The following is a 22,974-nucleotide window of genomic DNA, read 5'->3' as shown; positions in this document are numbered from 1 at the left end:
AGAGGGACCATCGCAACCATTCTGCTTGGCATAACGCCTGTTCGTAGCCAGCCCAAAACTACAGTCATCCTTTTGGCAGCCACATGACACTACAAACTCTTTCCGGACCCGTCTGGAGGGTCTGGTTGGAGACATGCTTGCTCTCTTCATAGCATGGTCTCCACCTCTTTGCTCAGGCTGGAATGACTTTGACCCAGATCTGGGAAGCACACAAAGTCCTTGGCGTTCTCCCCATGGGCCTTCTGGGGAATATCTTGGGTTGGGGAGGGCACAGAGTTGTCGGAAGCAGAGGAACTCGGGATATATCCCAGCAGGCTGGTGTGTGGGGACAGCGGCAGGATCCGGAGCTTGGTGCTCTGCTGCACCCCTGCCCCTGCCGGCCCCCGTCCGGCGATGCTCATGCTGACGCTGTTGGTGGTGTGTGACACCAGCCCACCATAATAGCAGCTCCCCCCCGTGCTGGTGACTCGTGTTTTCTGCTTGAAGTCCAGCGCCAGGCTCCTCCGGAAACGGGCTTTCTTAATCTCTGCCTGCACCTGAGGGAGAGAGCCGGCCTGTCAGGGCAGGGCAGCGGAACAAGACAACTGTGCAGGCATTGCAGCTGCCGGGTCTCTTGGCACACACCTCACAATGCCCCAAGCCCAAGTACAGAGATGGCAATGAGATTTCAGGGTCCCAGTGAGGTTTGGTGTGGAGAAGGGGTCATTTCCCTGCAACCCCACCCATCCCCTCAGTCTCTGCTCCATCCATCCCTTCCATACTACACTGCGGGAGGGGCTTACTCAGGGGATCTCCCTCCCATGCTGCTGACCAGGAGGAGGCTGGTCAGCTGACTCAGCCAGCACAACAGCATTCAGGCCTGCATCCCACACTGGGTGCCACCATGGCTCAGCTTTAGGGATCACTGGGCAAGCGAACATCAGGCACCACAGCGCCAGAGAAAACACTGCGAGGAGCTGACTGCCTTCATCAGGGCTGCCCGGGGAGGGGGGGGGCAAGTGGGGCAATTTGCCCCAGGTCCCACAGGGGCCCCCACGAGAATATAGTATTCTATAGTATTGCAACTTTTTTTTATGGAAGGGGCCCCCAAAATTGCTTTGCCCCAGGCCCCCTGAATCCTCTGGGCAGCCCTGGCCTTCATTACCCACTGGCTTCAGATCAAAGCAGGCACTAAGATCCAGAGAGCTCAGTGTGGGTTCAATCGCACTCCCTTTGATGGCCATGGGCACAGGTTTGGGGCCAGGGTGAACTCAGGAGTGTTCTCCAGCCAGGCAGCAAGTCTGGTGTTTCTGTTCAGACTGAGAGTGAATTGCATGCAGCTGGATGGCCCAGGGGACTAGACCTCTTCTCCCACAGACCAGGCACTGTATGGGCAGAGGCAGCAAACGCGGTCCTCAGGCTGCCTGGCTAACTTGACTCACCTCTGTTCCTGATTGATCTCCTAGAGGGGGGAACTCCACCTCCATAGCCCTACAGTCCGTAGCCTATCAGCAAGGGGGCCAGTGAGGGCCAGGTTAGAGTGAAATCCACACTAGCCCCAGTAGGTCCTGGCTCACGCTGACGCTCTGCAGCTCAGTGCAAATCGAGGGCAGTTTCCCTCCTGCTCCAGGAGGACTGTGCTGAGTTACTTAAGGGTCAAAGGTTACTTCACAGTCTGTTCCAAGGACAGGGGTTCCACAAGGTCAGAGGAAAAATGAGCTCCCTCCTCGCCCCAACAGCCCCAGAGGGAGAAATCCCGCGGGTCCCCTTGACTTTAGGATAGTAGCACTGATCTGCACTTCCCACAGCCCAGACTGAGCTCCCACATAAGATGACGGGATGGGAAAGGCACCACGTACCTACCAGAGCCAGGAACTAGCTGCAGGGCTGAGCCCATCTCACTTACCTCTCCATTGCAAAAGCAATAGATAAAAGCCACAAAGAAGCCCTGCCGAGAGACCAAGAAAGAGGCAGGTTTTACCTGGGGGTGCTGGAAACAAGCTCCCAGCATGTGCCCAATGCCCCTCCCTCCCTGGCAGGTCCAGAGAGCTCAGGGGTCCAGGCACCTTGGCCCCCATTTCTATTTGTTTTATGCACGTTTGTGACCATTTCACTGGGACAACTACCCCACTCAGCCCCCCCCCATGGCTTTCTCCCCACTCCGTGCACTGGTCCCAGCTTGTTTAACAGACCAGCCCTTCCACAGGCATCAACTACGCACGGCAGCTGCAGCCAGACTGTGGTGCATGTCCCAAGAGGGTGTGACTGGCCAACCCCACCTGTGACTCAGTCAGGCCTCCTGTCCAGGTGGGGGAATTAATGCAGCCACACGAGGGGCAGGTTATGTGCTTAACTCAGTCCAGGGCTGGAGATAAAAGGAGGCCTCCGGAGATGTAAAGAAAGAAGAGAGGTGCCTGCTTCTCCCAGTCCAGGGCAAATGGCTGGACTTCCAAGGAGCTAGCTTGGAGATGGTGAATGAGGGCTGCAGCCAGCCTGAGTTATCAGCACAGTCCCTAGGAGGAGGGCTGTGGGACCCCTCAAGGGGAGAACAAGAGTTGGATTTGAGGGGTGAAGGAACAGCTTCCTTAATACACTGCAAGAGATTTAATAAAAGAGGCCCACAAAGGGGGAATCCGGCAGAGCTCAAACAAGCGCTAGAAGAGGGAGCTGAGGGCAGTGCACCTGCAGGGCTGTGTTGCGCCCCAGGGAGGCCCTGCGATGCTCCTTTCACAGGCTCCAGGAGAAGCACTGAACAGCTTGGCAGCCACTGCAGGGGACTGAGGGGGGTTTTCCAAGGTGCCCTTAAGCCATGAGCACATGGGAAGCGAAGGAGCCTTGCAGGGCCCCTCAGAACATGCCTACCTAGTGCTACCTCTGCCAAGCACCTCACAGGGCAGATCATCTTCCTTTGGAGCCAGCACTGGGCCATGCAATGTGAGGAGAGCTGGGTGAGAGAGAGCAGGAGAGCTTCCCAGGAGCTGCAGCCCCAGGTAGACGTACCTGGGAGGAGTTGAACAGCATCTCGTAGTGCATCTGTATTTGCCATAACACGCCGGAGATTTCAGTGTAGGGCATTGCCATGAACACTACGTAATGGACCCCAAAGAGTGGCATCAGCACCAGGGTGGACTTTAGCAGCTTCCTGAAAGGTAAAACCATTCCACAGCTTTGTCTGCGGCCTCTCTCTCTAACCCTCTGTCCTCAGCTTTTCAGCCACCGCCTAGGATTTATCCTGCAATATCCTGGATAAAATAGTAACAACCTTACATTTTTATAGCATTTTTCCTCCCCAAATCCTCTTTGCAAGTAATTCACCTGCCACTGCAAGGCAGCCACCTCTCAGGCATAACGTGGCAGCTGATTGACAACCTGCAGCAGCAACAGACAACAGTTTAGGTCAAGAAAGGAAATGAATCCTGTCTCCAGATGAAACTGCCGGGAGGTGGAGTTAGGGAAAAAAAAAAAAGACCAGGCTGCTAAAACTGCCCCTAATTTCACAAAGAGGGCTCTGGGATATTTAACCCCCATGCGTGTTCAGCATCTGATTTATGGCACAGTGCCCCCTAGCAGCTGATGCATTGGGTCAGAGAGCACTAGCACCTCTGGGTTTTCCTTGCAATCTCCCATTGCTTATCTTGGGAGCGGTGCTGAGTTTCCAGTCCAAGGCAAGATGGCTGCACTTCCATAGTGCGCCTAACCCAAACCCTAAGTGGCGCTATATGCGGCAAAATAAAAAGCTTTTGGCTGCATTAATCTCGGGTGTGATATTTGCTACAGCAAAAAGTTACAAAGCACCTCGTTCTTCAGGAAAAAGCAGATTGACTGTCGGGGCTGGGAAAGATTCATGCCTCCCTTTGCCCTGAATAAAAATATATTGCTCAGGTGGCTGAAAGGGCATGTCCGCCCCCTCCCCCCACAACCCATTCCTGGGGCCTCATCTACTGGTCAGTCCTGGAAGCCGGATGCTGTATGGCAGCGGATAGGACACTGTGTGGGAGACAGAAGTTCTGTTCTTGCCTCTGCCTTTGCCAGCAGGGTGACCTTGGCCAAGTCAATTCCCTTCCGTAGAATGGGGAACAGAGATCCTGACTTCCTTTTTAAAGCACTTTAAGATCCATGCATGGGCCGTGCTATGTTAAGAGCCAGCTATTCGTACTATTTCCTCTGCTGCTTGCACCGTATTCTGGGCCGAGATGATATTTACACTAAAGCAGAAGGTTCATCTCTGTTAGTCAATTGGCAGCTGCACATTGCCACTCACCTGTACTGCTGCCGAGGGTCTAGCTTCCCCGTGTTTGTCTCCCAGAGCTTCGACGCCAGAACCCTCACGATGTTGAGGAAGAGGAAGAAATTCACCTGCCGACACACACCCACAGTCACCTTACGAGCCACACACACAGAATGTGGCCAGCGAAGGGCTTGTCCGTGCGGGGAAAGTGACCAGCATAACTATTGCAGCTGTTGTAATAAGGAGCTATTCCAGAACAGCTATAGCGCTTTGAATTCGTACCCTCTCTTATTCCAGAATAAGTTCCCTGTGTAGACACACCCTAAGTGATCTCCTCTAGCTAAGGACTGCATATAAATGTCCTCAGGGAGGTTCTTATATTGGGACACTGTAAAGCTGAAATGAAGGGCCTGATTCTCATCTTTAGATGTATATTTCGACTGTAAGGCTCAGATCCTCAATGGTGCTTAGATGCTCAACTCCCATTGATTTCAGTGGCAGTTAAGCTCCTATGAACCTTTGTAAATCTGGCCCTATGTGCTTTGTTGAATCAGGCCCCAGGGATCAGCATCTCTCAGGACTGAGCCCTGTAAGAGATGAGAAAGCAGACATTGCCTTGGTACGATGGCAAACAATGCATGGATCGGAGAGAGGAGATGAGCCCATTTCTATATCTCCTGAATCCAGCAGGTTTTTTAGGTGAATGGGATTGGGACAAGTCTGCCGGAGAATTCTTACCACAATGGCTGCTAAGATAGGGACTTGATAAATCCACTTCATATTCCCAGCGCTGAGGTCCCAGCATCTGAGGAGACCAGTAAGAAATGCTTTGGAGAAACCTGAAATGAGGGATGAGGAAAATAGCCCCTTTCCATCTTGAACTGAGCCTGGGCAGGAGGAAGGCTGATCCTACAGCTGGGGTGATTCTGCCACACACATTTGCACCCCAAAACATAACCAATGAGAGTCACGTATGTTACTTTAAAAAAAGTCAACAAAATCCAGATCCTGGGTCAGATCTCTCCCGTGGCAGAGCTCTGCCTTGCATGCTGCAGGAAAGAGGAATGTGCTTTTTCATAATAATAAGACTGCTTTGTATCAGTGACCTGTCTTCATTATTTACCCCCTCACCCATCTTTCATCTGCAAACTCTATCAGCAATGATGTTATATTTTCTAGCAAATCATTAATAAAATGAATCAATGGCATTGGGCCCAGAACCAATCCTTGTGGGACCCCCACCAGGAACATTCACCTTCATTGATGATTTTCCATTAACAATTATGGTGTGAATCTAGTACACTGAATATGGGCCATATTGACTTTGTATAGTGCTAATTTTTTATCAGAATGTTGTGCTGTACATCATCAAATACCTTACAGAAGAATATTACACCCACAGATACCTTTATCAATCAAACTTGTAATCTCAGTAAACAATATCATGTTTATTTGACAAGGCCTAAGCCACAAAATCATGCTGATTAACTTTAATTCTCTAGTAACTGATTTGCTTATCACTTGTTCCAGTATTCTGCCCACAGTCAGTGTCAGACAAACTGCCCTATATTTACCTTTTGTACATTTTGGCACAATTTCTTCCAGACATCTGGAGTTTCCTCAGTTTTTTATAAGTAGTTTAAAAATTAACGTCAGAGTTCCTTAGAACATCTTGGCCAACTCTTTATTTTAAAACTTTTAGGTACAAGTTATCTAGATCTGATTACTTTAAAAAGTTTGATTTTAGTGGATTTTAAACTCCCCCTTACTGTATTTCATCATCCTTATATGATATGAAAACATAATCTAGTTTCATTCTAAATACAAACCAAAAATATTTATTGAACACCTGCCTTTTCTACATCATTACTTAAAAATTTATCCTTTGGATTCCTTTTGTTCCTGACATGTTTAAAATATTCCTTTTTATTCTCTATAACCCTGTTGGCCATAGATTTTTGTCGATACCTTTAGCTTCCCTTATCAATTGCCTGCATTTTTAACTTTCTGATATGTATATGTTCAAATCTCCCTCTCCTCCATAAAAGCCTCAGTCTAGCAATTCAGTGAATTGGTCATCTGCAGATTGCAACCACCCAATTCAATAGGTTCACACAGAGAGATTTGCACTACAGGCCAATTCTCACCCTCCCAAATGGTCCTTTGGAAAACAAGTTGAACCTACGTACTGTGTATCCGCCAGGGAGGCCCTGACACTGGCCCAAACAGACACAAATACAGCAGGGAGACCTGGAGGGAAACAGAACAGGCAGTATGGTTGAAGCATCAGGTTTGCAAAATGAACCAATGCCAGGAATTTAGATGTCCCACTGACCTCTCCTAGCTGGAATCAGAACTGCTGACCTGCATGACATATAACCTGTACTGCTTAGAATAGAGTCTCCTTTACAGCTTGTCTACACAGAGACTTAGTGTATGTCAAACCAGGGTGCGACTCTACAAAGTACTCTCTTGCAGTGCACTAACTCGTCATGTGGACCCTGCTACCACGCACTACAAATTTCACAGTGTGCTTTGGTGCTCCACAGCTCCCAGTCAGCCTGGCAGGTGGATGCGTTTTTGGTGGGAGTGGTGTCTGTGCTTACCCCAGCCGATGATGGTGAGGGCCCACAGGTAGTTCTTGTTGGAGAGAAAGGCCATGAAGATCAAGCTGTGCAGGTAGAGCCCCTCCACCAGAATCCAGTAGTGGTTGGTGGCCAGGAAATAAAGGAAAAGTGTCACAACCACCTTGCAGCCCACCTGTGGTCATGGAGAAATGGAAACCACATTAGGGTCTCAATACCTCTACACGTCTCCCCACTCCTGAGAGATCAGGGCCATGATTCTGGACAGGGAGGCCCCCTCACTACTCTCCTTTAGGTCCTGCCTGGCAGCGGTTACTCTGGCTTTGACCTCTGACCCTTCTGCATGAGACAGTGTGCCTCCTGCCCATAGAAAGTTGTCGGGGTAGGAATGGGGGAAGTTCCCTTCCACGAAGAAGTTGGAGTGGAGCGGGAGGGGCCAGCACAAACCCAGTGTGATGCCCAGTGTTGCAATCCAGCATCTGCACTCGGTCACGTAGCTCGTGGCTTTATTGGAACAATGTGTATGTGCTGGAAAGGCGAGCGCCAACTTGTGTAGCTGTCACGCCTCCCGCGCCAGCCCCTTAAGGGTTAACAGAAGCCTTTTAGGCCATATCAGGGCACTGGCTTCCCTGAGCTGTGCTGAGCGCTAATGTGAAGGACAGTGCGCAGCTGTGCTGATCTGCACTCTCCTTGGACGAGCTCTTTGCTCATTAATTCATCCTTTTGTTAAAGCAGGAGCTGCAATCCTCCACACTCATCTCTTGCAAAATAATAGACACCGCTGCATCTCTCTGCTCCCCTGCCTTGCTGGGAGAGATTGCCCCCTCCGCAACCCCAGCCTCTGTACAGACACTGCTTCAGTGGCGTACAGAGGCAGCCAAGGCACTGCAGCAGGCGGGGGAGAAATTCCCTCAGACTCAGGCAAAGTGCAGGACAATAGCAAGTGATCCGACATTGTCCCTCCAAGATCCCAAAATGACACAGCCCAGGTAAAGCTGCCATAAATTAGAGCGACCTCAGAGGCTGCTCTAATTTATAGTGGGGGCTGCACAGGCAGAATCTGGAGAGCTCATAAGTAGCTTAAAGCCCCTTCTCCCCACCCTCTTCCTGGTCTACACCTTCCTCCTCAAGGTGCAGCCCAGAATCAGGCCTCCCCCAATCTCTCCTCACTGCACTAGGATTCCTAACTCCCCTTTCCCTCCCCTTTATTCCCTGGGTGCTTGGGGTAAATTAAGAGGGAAGATGAGTCTTTCAGCTACTTGCCAGCTGGGTCCAGTGTCCCAGAAAGGGGCCCAACTCGCCCTTTAAATCATCCACTCGCATCTTCTCCAGCTCCTCGGGCAGCGAGCCGGAGTAAAGCACCACATCCTTCACGAAGATGCTGGCGGCCCGGCAGATGAAGGAGGCGAAGAGGTGAATGTGGATGTAGTTCCTTGTGCAGTGCAGGCGCCTGCCCTCAGAAGAGGGAGTACATCAGTGACAAACACCGCCCAGTCAGCCATGTCTCCGTTACAAACACCTGCCCGTCATCCGAGCATGTCACGAAGCAGCGGAGGAACTGTACCAGGAGCCGTGAGGCTCAATGCATTCGGGGACATGGAGAGGGGTCAGAACCAGGGCTTTGGGGCTGGCCCATTATAAATATAGAGCCCATTTATAAAAGCTGGATCTGGATTGAGTTTTGCATGTCAAGCCCCCAGAAAGCAGGGCAGTTTGGCTCTGGCTGGCTGTCCCAGCTCTGTGAGAAATGCAGGATAAAATGGATCCGGCTATATCTGGACTTAAGGAAATGGTCTGTGGTTTGGCCTGAAACTGTTTGTGTTGGGCTTTCTTTGATCTAATTTGGTTGCCCATCACTGCTGGCTGGTGACTCTGTGTGGGGCTCTGCTGGAATGCTGGATGAGTGTAGGGGCTAGAGGATGAAAGGGAAGTGGTCGATTGCTCCTTCTTACTTGAAATAGCAGAGGATGCACACGGCAACAATGAGGGAGGCCAGGGAGATGGAGTAGCCGATGGTGTACATCATGTGCAGGCGGTCAAACACTTCCTGGAAGGGAAGGACACAGGATGGTCCCCGACGGCTCTGTGCTCACAGCTACATCACAGTAAGCAAAGTAGGACGTGCAGAGCCCTAACGTACCCTACCAGCTTGGACAACAGAGATGGCCAGCAGGTGAGACCAACCTGGCACATCTCCTACCACGGAAAGGCGATTTCTAGCTAAGGCCAGCTCAGCACAGCTCCTACCTGCTCAGCCCAAGGGAGGAGGCTCCCAGCTCAGCTCCTGTGCGGCTCTACCAAGGGGGAGGTTCTCATCTGCCTCCCTGGGCCGGGCTGCTGCCTACATCTCATGGGCTTTCAGACCTGGAGCTTTGGCTGCACCGAGGAACAGGATGCACACGAGAGGCGGGACTCTGCTGAATCAACTCTGGCATCTGGACAGGAGGGGGCAGACACAACAATCCTGCTTCCCATCCCCCACCCCTCCCCAAACTGCTGGGGGCAGGGGAGGAAATCAAAACCAGAGGTGGGGGAAGGCAAAGAGTAGTTGGAGGGGTGGAATCAGCAAGCTGCTCCCTTTGGCTGGCGCTGGAGGAAGATGAGCAAATAGAAGCTCCCAACAGCACATGGGCCTTTAATCGGAGTGTGCGATGAGCACTGGGCTTGGAGCAGAGTTTGGAGCTGCCTCTATCCCCCTGCAGTAGAAGGTTGCTTTGCTGCCAGCAGCCACCTTGAGCTCAGGGACTAACTCAGTCTCCAGTGGCCCCTCTCCTCAGTTACCCCACCCCACGTCCCTTCCCTCTGGCTGTGGCTCACCTTCTCTCGGCTCCGGCGCTCAGGGGTGAGAAAGTCGGTGCATTCTGTGTAGTTCGCCCACGTCTTGTTGATGCTGAGGGCTAGCTCCCAATTCCCATAGGCATCACAGTGTCTGTAGGCGTGGCCTGAAAACAGGGGCAGGGGCAGGGCAGTTGGACCTCCAAGAAACCCAACGGGCCAAGCCACTGCAGAGCAAATCAGAGGACCACAATAGATCATCTAGTCCAGTCCCCTGCACTTAAGACAGGACTAAGGGTTATCTAGACCATTCCTGACAGGTGTTTGTCTAACCTCTTCTTAAAAATCTCCAATGGTTGAGATGCCACAACCTCCCAAGGCAAATATCGCCCTGACAGGAAGTTTTTCCCTACAGGCCAGCCTAAACCTCCCCTGCAATTTAAGCCCATTGCTTCTTGTCCTATCCTCAGAGGTGAATGAAAACAGTTTTTCACCCTCCTCCTTGTAACAGCCTTTTAATCCCATGTTCCTGCAACAATCCATGCACCAGACCTCAGGGGGGATTGAACCGCCAGCCACAGGCACACCCCCTCCATCACCATTAGCTATTAGAGACGGCAGCAGGCTGTGACAGTTGCCGGGGGCTGAGTGCTAGGGCATGCTCATATGCACTAATCCAGGATAATGCACTTAGGGGTTGCTCATCCCCGTTAACTCACTAGGCCTGGTCTGAGCCTGTCCTCAGCTGAGTTAGGTTGTGCTCAGCAAAGCATCTTGTCTGGGATGCTCATAGGGTGAACTTTGAGTGACTGAGCTACTGTCTCTGAGACGCCTTTGGAAACCATCCTTTGAACTGGCAAAGCCAGTGAGCCAAAACGGGGGCTGGCAGGGATGTTTTTCCAAGTGTACCTTTATGGTTGAAGTCATAGATGTACTCTGGGCACGGGACCGACACCTCTTGGCTTGGGAAGCCCTCGGGCCAGCAGATAATTCCGTCCCACTCCGGGAAGCAGCTGGCATCTAGCCAATAAGCAAAGACATGGCTCAGCACTGGTATCATTATTATTTCATGTTTATATTGCACATCTGCTTACAAGCCTCTTACTCCAATGAGGGAAAGGCCCCCAGCAGGATTCCCCCTTGCGGGGGTTTGTTTGACGTATGTAAATGTGGCATTGCAACTGGTGATTTCAGGATGAGGACAGCAAGCTGCAGATGGCCAGCCTGGCATTATTGTTATTTATTTGTATCATCGTGGCAGCTAAGAGCCCTGATTGCACTGTGCTCGGTGCTGTACACAAAAATACGGTCCCTGCCCTCAAAGAACCTGCAGTCTAAAGAATCTGACCCAGTGTTCACTGAAGGTGATGGACAGATTCCCACTCATTCCGAGGGCCTGGAGTAAAGCCCCGGGTGAAATCCTGCCTTCAACAGGAGTTTCGCCACTGACTTCAACAGAGACCGGATTTGCTCTGCGTGGTTTAACCAGCTCTCTTGGTACTGGCTGAGCACAAAGGACACAAACTGGGATGGTACCTTTGATTTTCTCCAGCTGGGCTTTGAGGTTTGTTTGACATTTCTCCTTCGCTTCACCCAGCAGATAAATCTGCTCTTCCTTGGTGAGGACGTCGTCCGTGTCAACCTGCCAAGCCAAAAACAAAGAGACGGGGGCTGCAGTCATTGTGCTGCCTCAGGGCGGTTTGCAGAGGGAACAGTCAAGGCGTTCCAAGGCCTGGGCTACACTACAGAGCTAGGTTGATGCAAGGCAGCTTCTGTTGACCACACTGTGGAAATGTCTACACTTAAATTTCACTCTTCCTGATGTAAGTGCCCCGCTACGCTGACTTAACAACTCCCCTCCACGAGCAGCATAGAGTCAAGGAAACATTGCTTTCGGGAGCCGTCCCACAATGCCCCACACTGTCAAGGGCCATGTCCTGCCCTCCAAGTCCCCTCCGTCCCAGCTCCCTGGGATGGAGGGGACTTGGTTGGCAGGACACTGCGTGAGTATAAGTCACGTGGCTTGATAAGAGAAACACGAGTGTTATTAGTATTGTTGTTAATTATTTGTATTCGTGCACTAGGTAGGCGTCCGAGCCCCGGCCCATTATCCCCATTGCAATAGGCGCTTCTCAAACCCAGAACAAAATGCCCCAACAAGCTTCCCAACTAAGAACACAACCATACAGTAACCAAAGCCAAGTGCCGTGTACGTAGCACTGCCAGGAGCCCAGGCTCAGTGGCTAATTGCATCTCTCTAGTTAGCCAGTCTCCTGTATTTCTAAACAGTGAGAGATACTGAGCAATAAAGAGATCTCAGTCACTCCCTCCCTTGTCTCTGGTTTGCTTCCGGCCCTTCGCTTGTCTATTTAGGTTGTTTGCTCTGTCTCTCACTGCGGCCCCTCGCACCATGAGGCCTCCACGCACCGTTGAAATACAAATAATCATGCACAATACAAGGGATTCCGCGTCACTGTTTGTAACTAATGCAGGGCCGGCGCTTCCGTTTAGGCGACCTAGGTGGTTGCCTAGGGCACCAGGCTTTGGCGGGGAGGCAATTCAGTGGCGGGGGGTCCTTCTGCGCTCCGGGTCTTCGGCGGCAATTCTGCAGCAGGTCCTTCACTCGCTCCAGGACCTGCCACCGAAGTGCCCCAAAGACCGGGAGCGCAGAAGGACCCCTGCCTAGGGCACCAAAAACCCTGAACTAATGTTTGCTAAAGCCTGACATGAAATCAAAGCAGCAAAAGTGGCCAACACCAGTAATTGCTACCCAGCTCGGCCATTCTTCCCCTAAGTTTTGTTTTGCTTTTCTGAAAGGTGACAGGATCTTGCCTCCCCCTGCCTATGTTCCACTGTATTAGTCCCTCTTGTGTTTCCTGGCAGTGGTCCCTGAGGGGCATACATTGTATCGATACCTCCTCCAAAAAAACTCATCCATTCTTTGTTTTCAACATTGGAACATCATGTCCTCTGGCTATTGCCTGGCCTTACTCAACATGATGCTTGTGGTTGTGATTCTGCATTAGAAACACTGTGCAGTTTGAATCTTTTGTAACTCATAGAGTCAGTCATAGGGTTTAAGGCCAACAGGGACCTTGGGTGGATTGGATGGATGGACTATAAGGTGGATAGAAAGCTGGCTAGATCATTGGGCTCAGTGGGTAGTGATCAACGGCTCAATATCTAGTTGGCAGCCATTATCAAGCGGAGTGCCCCAGAGATCGGTCCTGGGGCTGGTTTTGTTCAACATCTTCATTAATGATCTGGATGATGGGATGGATTGCACCTTCAGCAAGTTCACGGATGACACTAAGCTGTGGGGAGAGGTAGATATGCTGGAGGGTAGGCATAGGGTCCAGAGTGACCTAGACAAATTGAAGGATTGGGCCAGAAGAAATCTGATGAGGTTCAACAAGGACAAGTGCATAGTTCTGCACTTTGGAAGGAAGAATCCCATGCACCGTTACAGGCTGGGGATGACTGGCTAAGCAGCAGTTCTGCAGAAAAGAACCTGGGGATTACAGTGGATGAGAAGCTGGATATGAGCCAGCAGTGTGCCCTTGTTGCCAAGAAGGCCAACAATATATTGGGCTGTATTAGTAGGAGCATTGCCAGCAGATTGAGGGAAGTGATTATTCCCCTCTATTCGGCACTGGAGTATTGCGTCCAGTTTTGGTCCCCCACTACAGAAAAGATGTGGATAAATTGGAGAGAGTCCAGCAGAGGGCAACAAAAATGATTAGGTGGCTGGAGCCCATGACTTATGAGGAGACGCTGAGGGAACTGGGCTTGTTTAGTCTGCAGAAGAGAAGAGTGAGGGGGGATTTGATAGCAGCTGTACCCTACCTGAAGGGGGGTTCTAAAGAGGATGGAGCTGTTCTCAGTGGTGGCAGATGACAGAACAAGGAGCAATGGTCTCAAGTTGCAGTGGGGGAGGTCTAGGTTGGATATTAGGAAACACTATTTCACTAGGAGGGTGGTGAAGCACTGGAATGGGTTCCCTAGGGAGATGGTGGAATCTCCATCCATAGAGGTTTTTAAGGTCCAGCTTGACAAAGCCCTGGCTGGGATGATTTAGTTGGGGTTGGTCCTGCTTAGAGCAGGGGGTGGGACTAGATACCTCCTTGAGGTCCCTTCCAACCATGATAGTTTATGATTCTTCTATGATTCTATGACCGTTAGATCATCAAGTCTGTCTGTCTGTCAGTCTAACATCGGCCACACACACCCTGCACCCCCTCCGCCAAACCCAGCGAAGGAAATGGGACTCACCAGAGCCTAGGCTAGTATGTGCCAGAGGTAGAGAGTAGGAGGGACCAAGGGATAACACTGAGACCACCAGGTTATTGTAAGGGATCCAACCAGCTCCTGAGAACCCTCGTCATTCATTATCACCCACCTGACTTTACTTTTGCTTCCCAATCCAACCTGCGAGAACGTATGAGTTACTGGGATGTTATTATTGGAACTTGATCTGTGGTCTTAGACCTGGGGTTGTATAAATGTTTAGCCGTGTGTTTCCCTCTGCGTCTCTCTGTTTTGTTGCACTGTGCTGTGGAAAAAACAGCATCGCCCCTGCTTGGTTTTAAATAGGCCACCGTTTAATTTCCCCTGAGTGCGCCCAGCGGGGCCGGACTCAGCCACACGCATTAGGGCCTGTGTCAGAGACAGGCAATAAAGCCTGGAGAAAATGGAAACGTTAATGAGAACAGATAACTGGCCAGTCAGAGAGGAAATGAGGCTGCGACAGCCAAAATGAGACACATCTGTCAGAACCGTGGCCAGGCGCTGCAGGTATGAATGGCTTGTGATGGTGTCAGATAAGCTTGGGCTGGACGCACATGGGTCACTGTTCTGGCTCTCATCCTTTCTCCTGCAAAATTGGCAGGAAATGGATGAGCAAGCAGAGATAAGGGAGGCAGCAGCTCTGGACCTGAAATCAAGGAGCAGGCATAGAGAGTGGCAATTAAAACGTCCATCTGGGCAGGGAACAGCAGCACTTCAGGAGCCCAGGAAATACCGTGCGGCCGATTTAATGGGACTTCAAGGAGAGATGCTGCATTTTCTAGTTTTTCTCTAAATCCAGGCTGCCCAGATAAGAGAGGGGAATTAAAAATGCTCCAAAGAGAAGCTCAAATACAAAGGGCTTATCATTTTCTAAGAGTGTGTGTGAGAGAGAGCGAGAGAGATCAGCAATCAGAAAGCCATGCACAAGGTAAATTCTGTCCAGGCCAGATTGCCGTAGCTCAGTTCTAGCTCCACCCAGCACAAGGCAATCAAAGTGAAATAGACATTCCTTCCTTCCAGCTCCATGCACCACCCACAGTCAGTGATTTAACAGGGTAGCTTCCATCCACAGGGCAGTGTCTCCCAGCCAGAGCTGCCCCCTCCAGTGAATACAGCCCCATGGATCCCAACAGAGAGGGTTCATCAGGATTGAGGGGAACATGCTGGGCGAGTGTCTCTCCTGTCTCTGAACCACCACCTGGAACCCGTAAACACAATTCCTGAGGACTCCCTTAGAACTTCTGAGTGCCTGCGCAAGGAGATCTGGACTGACTTTTAGTTATATCCAACTAATAGCACTTGTGCTGAGCAAGGAAAAGATCCAGAATGGAGTGTGGCTTAGCAGTTAGAACAGGGGAGCTGCTGGGAGCAGGCTGACTGTGATTTAGCCTGCTCTACCCTGAGCACTAAGCTGTGGCCAGCATCAAGTCATCTAATTCCATTGTCCGGGGAGTCAGGACTCCTAGGTTCCATTCCAGGCTCCGCCACAGATTCTGCGCATGACCATGGACAAGTCACATCACCTCTCCGTGCGTCACTTTCCCCTGTGTGAGATGGGGCCGACTATCCCATGGTGTGAGGCTTTATGCAACCATGTTTGTAAATTGCTTGGAGATACTTGGAGGGATTCATATGAATGGGAGTAAGAGGCCAAAGCCCTGGCTGAGAACTGAGATGATTTCACCTTCCATGGCCCAGCCGGTGAAGTCTCAGCAGTGGGTCTGGGGCTGTAGTGAGCAAAGCTCACAGTGAAATTCAGCTCCCTGTGTCTCCTTGCCTTGGCAGGGTCCTCATCTGGCCCAGATGGCCTCCTGCCAGCAGATCATGCTGTCCAGGCTTTTTAGCCCATATCGATATTAAGACATTGTTTAATTTTATTTATTTATTTAATACTTGCACTAACGACCCCTCTTTCCAAAGGCAGCAGATGCAAGGCACGGGAACATAAGTGATTGCTTCGAGGCAGGAGAGAATAAACAGCTCTCGAGCAAGCACCAGAAGTGGACGTCCTCTGCGCAATTAATCTCCGGCTATAAATTAGTCTGTTCAGTAATAGCCTGAGGTAGATGGAAGGAACAAAGTGTGCTAGCGTGTGCTCCCGGTTACATGTGTGTAAATCCACAATGACTCCACTGAAGCCTATGGCATGACACCCGTGTCACTGAGAGAATAATTTTGCCCTTTGTCTTTTATTAGAGGTTGCTACAAAAATGTTTTCTTCGTCCCTGCTCACGCCCAGATCACACTGGCTCAAGATCAGTCCTGGACTAGTCCCGGGCTTATGGGCTGGTATCTTGAAGCTCATCCCCCCTAGAAACATCATGGTCTTTATCCCTTTGTGGAGCTGGTATTCTAGGCTGTCCAGTGGCAGTGGCTTGTCCTGCCCAGTGCCATGGGATCTTTAACGATCACAAGCAATCCAGATCTCGGTTTTACCTCTTATCCCAAAGACGCACTCCTAGGAGCAGGGCACCTCCTAGCAGCATGCTGGCCCACTGATTCAAACCCTCAGATTATAAACTCTTTGGACTAGGGAAGCCATTTTATGTCAGATTTTAAAAGCATGCGAGGCGGAGTGGTCTAGTGTGAAGAGATGCTGTGGCTATGACCTGCCAAGCCCAGAGGTGCGGGGGCTCAGCCTCAGCAAGCCCTGGCACAAATTAAGCCCTGCATAGGGCACTGAAAGACCTGGACTTTGTTGCTTCTCTGCTACTGACCAGCTCCTGGGCAAGTCACTTCACTTCTCTGTGCCTCGGTTCCCGCTCCTACTTATGTCTGCCTTGTCCGTTTACACTGTGAGCTCTTCTGGGGAGGGACTGTCTCTCACTGTGTGTTTTTCAGTGCCTAGCACAATGGACGACCCTGATCTCAGTTAGGGCCTCTAGGTATGACTGTAATATAAATAATAATAACGTATAGCCCTATATAAACCATTAATAATAGTGACTTACGGGGGAAGAGTGCCACCCGCTGAATCAGCAAGAGCTTTCTAAGGAGCATCAGATTTTCTCTGGAAATCTCCAGCCCCAAAATATTGACCAAGCCCAGCTCTGCTCAGGATGGAAAGTCAAGAGGGTCGAGCTGTAGGGAATGAAATGGTGCAGTGGAGCTGCTCTTGCCTGATTTAACGCGGTCCTTTCCTCTCCTCTGCTAAATGCCCATTCAGAAATATTTGTCTGTTCCATGTGGCATGTCAGGCTTCTGCATGGGCTACTCCTCATTCGTCCCTGCTAGCAAACTGTATTTTCTTTGCCAGTGATTGTGGAGCTTTTCATTGCACCTCCAGCAACAATGAATCCCTCTGTAGTTTAATTTTTGACACCACCATGTGAAAGTTAACAGGCAGGGCTTTGCAAAGATATAGCAGCCCTGTGGGGGAGAAAGGGGAGAGTTCGTGCTGCCCTGCTCAAGATCTTCCTTTGAATTATTACCCAGCTTTCGCTTTGCAAATAATTTGGGAGGGGGGTGGCCCTGGAGCTCCCTTCACCTGATGCTCGGTTAATTTCACTGGGTGTTATCAGGGAGTGTAATAGCAGCAGGGCTGAAGTGGTGCTATGCTCTGATCCTGGTTGGGCTTTGGGGGCTCCCAATTCCATTTCATGAGACCTTGCAACATGTTTTGGGGACTGAAATGGCAGAAATCTCATCAACTTAGATGAGACAGTGAAACTTCTGCCATCTTGAATGGTGGAAATCTGAGCTCAGCAGCTCTTGCCAGATTTCAGACACATCTGAGCTCTGACCCAGAAACTGGAAAAGTGGCGCCTTCTGGTTATGGATCTGATCTGGAACCAATGTGGTGGGAACCAGTTTGGATCTGGGGGTTAGAATCCATCAGCTCCCAAGTTAAAAAAGGGTTGGATACCAGGTTCTGTTAGTGTGAATTGCCATAGCAGTTCAGCAACATCAGCAGAGGCAGTGGCATGGGCTAGCCCCACCAGCCCATGACCCTGGGTACATAGGTGAGCAGCTGGCACCCCATCCTGCCATTGCTTCACTGGTTACTCGAACCAGCTTGGATCTAGCAAGATGGAAGCTAACTCGGGTATGGCTGCATGTGCTGCAATCAACCTCCTGATTGCACCAGCTGTTCTCTGAGTCTGCCAGAGCTGTGGAAGCAGCAGACTCAGCTGCAGTGGGATGGGAGGCGGAAGAGCCTGCAGAGGTGCTGCTTAGGATGAGTTTGTGATGTGTATTTGTAGTTTTTAATTTGCTCGGGCATTTGGCCCCCACAACCTGGGCAGGGGCGTTTTAGAAATGAAATTGATCTTATGCCCCCGTTCAGCCTTGTGCTCTGCTCTATCAGCTCTTCTGAGCTAAGCCAGGTTGGTATATGGATGGGAAACCATTAAAAAGGAGCAACCAGGAGTGGTCCAGTGGATGATGTCCTCTGCCAACATCGTGACACTAGGGGGCACCATGATACTGCATGGGGCCTTTTACATGGCACATATAGCTCAGGTCCTGCCCATCTAGGGTGACCAGATGTCCCGATTTTATAGGGACAGTCCTGATTTGGGGGTGGGGGAGTTTCTTATAGAAACTCCTATTACCCCCCACCTCCTGTCCCAATATTTCACACTTGCTGTCTGATCACCTATGCCCACCTGCAGTTCTTAAAGATCCCCTTTGTGTAGCCTGTTAACCTATGTCCTGGTGGGAAGCTAAGCCAGCTGATTGCATTCCACCCCGTCAAAGTCCCTCTTTAATTTCAATAGGATATAGGGCTCTTCTTCCTTTCCTGTCCTATGCTGCTGTGTAGTTGTGTGTGTGAGCTGTTAAACAGCTGCCATGTTCTACCCCCAGAAGTGGCTGCATTTCACTGGCGAATGAATTGCTCCCGGTGTGCAGTCTGTGAAGTGCTGTAGGATGAATGATGGTGTAATAAGGATCTGATGCATGGGAGCTCTGGTAAGAAACTTTAGTTCCTGATCAAGTCGCCCTCCTTGGGTTAATGTTAATACTCCAGGCACGTGGCAGGGTCAGCTCCCAACCACTAAGGGATGATTATGCAGCATTTTTAAGGGCTCTTTTTGTGTATTCGCAGTGTATTAACACCCCCCATCTGCTCCACCTCAGCTGGAAAAGATTTAAGACAGAATCACAGTCATTTCAAACTGCAAATGGACTGCTCCTATTATGCCCTTGGACTCCTGTGCCACGTGCTCTGGATCTAAAATACAGATAGATCTGAATGAACCAATGAAAACAACCGGAAAGTGAACTTTCCCCCAGAAGACTATGCTGGCTATAGCCAGTTTCATGGCCTAATCAAGAGCAGCCCAGAGTCAATTGCATCCTATTATTTGAATTTAGCCTTGTGCTAGAGAGAGCGGAGGGGGGGGGGAACACAATTGCTTTTCCTGTATAAAATTAAAATAACACCACATTACAGATCACAGAGCAAACAGTGGGGGCTGGTTGGGGAATTTTTCTGGGTTCATCAGAGGTAAGATGATGGTCATTAGCCCCAGGGGATGGTCATTAGCCCCAGCATTCACACCGCCGTTTGGTTTGGTTCCGGCTCTCACAGAGAGCAGCAGTGAGTGTTTGAAGTTGTGCCCATCGCAAAAACACCACTGTCCAGTTTGGCACGAGTGGTGCAGCCTCTGTTCGGTGGAGACCTGGGACTGGCATTTCAGGGTATGGTGTAGGACAGGCTCATGGTGCACTGGAAGAACTGCATGAGGGAAGCCTGGAGCCAGGTTTGTAAGGTGAGCTGGGAGCAGGACTCCTTGGATCAAGGTAGTGCTATCAGCCCCTGAGTTTCAGAAGCTCTAAATTCACTCAACCATAGAAGCTCTGGGAGCCCTTCTGTCTCTGAGGTTCCTTCCAGGCAGAGGCAGTGAACTCTCTGCCCCTGGATGTTCATGAGAAATGAGAAAAATTTTCAGTTTGTGAGATCACTGTCTCTTCTAAAAAGCTTTTAGCAGCTACATGAGATTCAGCCTGTTTCCATCTCCCCCAGTCAAGCCTGGTACATTCGACTGCCCACGGTCAGTTCTAAACTCCAGCTAGCAACATGGTGAGAAGTCACATGAGAGGGGAGGTGGCAGATCCTCCCCGCGGGAGCGAACGAACCCAGAGACCTGCAGTTGCACCCCACTGAGCACAGCTAGCACCAGGGTTTCTGCAGACCCAGCCATGTGCCTGAGGAGGGGACCCATTAATACCTCTGTGTACGTACTTTGTCTTCAGTTGACTGGTAATTTCATGTCCCTTAATGCGGTCACATCCCATCAGCTTCCAGCAGTCAAAGAAGGGTGATCTCATGACTAAGACACTACACTGGACTGCAGGAGAGCTGAGTTTGATGTCCTGTGTATCTTTGGGCAAGTCATTTAATCCATGCCTCAGTTTCCCTGTCTGTAGCACTGGGATAAATAACACTTCCTCCCACCCATTGCCTGTCTTGTCTATTTATATTGTAATCTCTTTGGGACTGGAACTGTCTCAATGTTATATGTACAGCACCTAGCACTATGGGGCCTTGATGTAGTTTGGAGCCTCCAGATGCTACTGGAATGTAATTAATTGAAAGACCCAAGGGAGGAAGAGAGAGCAGCATATTCAAGTCAAACCCTTCTCATGATCAATTTTTCCAAGAGTGGAATTTTGCCCTGGGATGATCTCAAAGGTTTTCATACAATGCAGCCCATCAGTAGAACGACTATCCTACGGACACCTCCCACTCGCTATCCCAGAACAGCTCTGTGACAACGGCGATTGCTTCTGTGGAAAAGTAACAGCAGGAAATGATCCGCTGTATCCTCAGCTTCCTTGAATGCAATTTAGCAACAGGAAACAAGAAAGATCCAGCATCATGTGGCCAGCCACCTGTACATGCAAAATGAGAAAGTGGCCACAGCACCAGAGACCCTGCCCTCAAGGATGTCTGCACCATTGATGGATATGGGAGGGGTGTCAAAAATTAGTAGTCTGCTTATTAGGGGAAAATGATTGTTCAAAAAATCAGTTTTATTTTACTATTAGATATTTTTCTCATGGAAACTACCTACTTTATGAACTTTAAGACTGAACTTTTCAAAGGCATCTAAGACCTTAGAAATGATTTGCTGGTACAGCTACCCCGGCAAACCCTCCTAGTGTAGATAACGTCTTATGCTGGTAAAAAATGAGTTCTTCTGCCGGTTCACTTTACACCAATCGAAACAAGCTATATTGACAAAAGCACAAAACTGCACCTACACTCTGACTTTTGCTATCTCCAATAGGGGTGATTTTTCTCACACTCCTAATTCCCAGAGCTATGCCGGCAAAACTTTTAAGTGTGGGCAGGAGTTAAGTGCCAACTTCCATTGAAATTCAGTGGGATTTGAATACCTTAACTCTCTAAGGGCTCGTCTACACGTGAGTTACACTGGAATAGCTAGTCTGGAATAACTCCAGGTGTGGACACCCTTATTCCAGAGCAACAGTGTTCCTGTCCCAGGTACCTTCATTCACTTTGGAAGTGGATTATGCTAACCGGGGAGGAGGCACTCTTATTCCAGAAAAAGAGTGCTCACACTTGGAGTTATTCCAGAATAGTTATTCTGCTTTAAACTCACACCCTGCCTTATTCCAGAATAACCTTCCTGGGCAGACAAGTCCTGGAGGCTAGCTGCCAGCCTCAATTGCTAGCCCTCTTTCCCCACTACTTCTGTTCAGCAATAAACTCATTTCTCTCCTATTCTCATTAAATACCCCTACCGTATTTGTCAGTAATGAGCCACTCATCACACTCAGACAGGCTGGAGCTCTAAGGAGCTGCAGTACAGTTCCCAAACGTAACTAGCAACATTTAAAGCTACGCTGGTGGGGAAAGCCCTGGCTGGGATGATTTAGTTGGGAATTGGTCCTGCTTTGAGCAGGGGGCTGGACTAGATGACCTCCTGAGGTCTCTTCCAACCCTAATCTTCTATGATTCTATGAAAGCTGGGTTAGGTAACTTGAGTTAGCAGTTTGTATTCAACCGCAGGCTCCCTAAGCAAGCCCATCTGGCCCCGCTGGGTATATATTCCCCACTACTAGCATGCACCAAAGCCCACGCCACCACGTCATCACTACTATTTTTAATGAATAGGCTAGATTAAAGCTATTACAGGTACCTCAATGTAAACTGCAAGTCACATCCCCAATTGTAATGTAGACATAACTTCATAGACTTCAGCTTGAATGGCTAACTAGGGACAGCCTGTTTGTTCTGTGTTCGTACCGCACCTAGCACAATGGGGTCCCGGCCCTCGGGTAGGGCTTTCAGGGGCTGCTGTGATATAAATACTAGCCTGAGTTCCTGTCTTCACTGCTATGTTAACCCGAGTGAAGCCCACACCTGGGTGTGAAGCGCTGCCTGACCCGAAAGAAGGACAGACACCGGGAGGGCACAGAGGAGCAGACTTACCAAAGCACAGACAGAGCTCAGAAGACAGCTGCAGAGGAGAGTAGTCACAATGCTGCTCCCATAGACCGACCCCTCCATGGTCCCCAGAGCAGGCCGCAGTCAGGCTGGCTAAGATGCAGCACGAAGGGAGAGTTCAGGGGCTCAGCGACACTCTGGGCGAGCCCTGGCCCAGGCAATAGCCCCTTCATTCAATCCAAATCATTCCGGGTGTGGGCGGCCGGGCTGGCAAGAGAGCTGCTAGAATTGAGAGAAAAGAGCATCTTCGGGTCTTAAGCAAATTCTGCCCCACGCTCCCCTGAGGTTCCCCAGGAGATGCAGGCTGAACCCAAACCAGAAATCTTGCTTTTCAGAGCCTTGGGCCCAGCGTGGCACTCACTCCAGCCAGTTCTTCTGCAGGATGCTGCTTTTGGTGTCCTGCTTCCAGCTGGATGGGCAATTACCAAACACGGGGGGCTTCTCTCTCCCTCTCCCGCCCTACCAGCGTGCACACTTCTTTCTATTTGGTCTCTTTGTCTCTCCTGCTCTACCCGGCTCTGGGAGCATTTCCAGACACACTGCCGCTCCTTGTTCCCGGTCAGATCTGGGTGGCAGAGGTTTATTGGCTTAGCCCTAGGTGCTAAAATCCTGTCCACTCAAGGAAGATTCCTCCTCCCTTTTCAGCAACTTCTCCCACTGCCTGGTGGGTCACTTCTCAGCTGTCAACCTTCCCCCCCCCC

At 50.3% G+C, this 22,974-nt stretch overlaps 1 protein-coding gene across 1 annotated transcript; it reads right to left on the bottom strand.

Moving 5' to 3' along the window:
* Positions 1–146: 146 nt before the first annotated feature.
* On the bottom strand, positions 147–20,127 carry LOC115639228 (parathyroid hormone/parathyroid hormone-related peptide receptor-like). The gene is made up of 14 exons (XM_030541715.1): positions 20,042–20,127; positions 14,593–14,608; positions 11,104–11,209; positions 10,477–10,587; positions 9,610–9,734; positions 8,745–8,839; positions 8,056–8,242; positions 6,814–6,967; positions 6,397–6,457; positions 4,946–5,012; positions 4,241–4,335; positions 2,980–3,121; positions 1,886–1,927; positions 147–536 (listed from the first exon to the last, which is right to left on the bottom strand). The coding sequence occupies exons 1-14, from the start codon at positions 20,125–20,127 to the stop codon at positions 147–149; spliced, it is 1,677 nt and encodes a 558-aa protein (XP_030397575.1).
* Positions 20,128–22,974: the final 2,847 nt, after the last annotated feature.

The sequence above is a fragment of the Gopherus evgoodei genome, chromosome 23, assembly GCF_007399415.2.
Source record: "Gopherus evgoodei ecotype Sinaloan lineage chromosome 23, rGopEvg1_v1.p, whole genome shotgun sequence".
Taxonomy (NCBI): Eukaryota; Metazoa; Chordata; order Testudines; family Testudinidae; genus Gopherus; species Gopherus evgoodei.
The sequence above is the reverse complement of the archived record's forward strand: the minus strand, read 5'-3'. Positions and strand labels throughout refer to the sequence as shown.

What these genes read in the sequence shown, in the direction of transcription:
- LOC115639228 (XM_030541715.1), bottom strand. Translation starts at nt 20,127, where the DNA reads ATGAGATCACCCTTCTTTGACTGCTGGAAGCTGATGGGATGTGACCGC. An exon ending in AGCGCCGGAGCCGAGAGAAG is followed by an intron (nt 8,840 to 9,609) that starts GTGAGCCACAGC and finishes CTTCCCTTCCAG; the next exon opens with GAAGTGTTTGACCGCCTGCA. An exon ending in TGGGACACTGGACCCAGCTG is followed by an intron (nt 6,968 to 8,055) that starts GCAAGTAGCTGA and finishes CCATGACCACAG; the next exon opens with GTGGGCTGCAAGGTGGTTGT.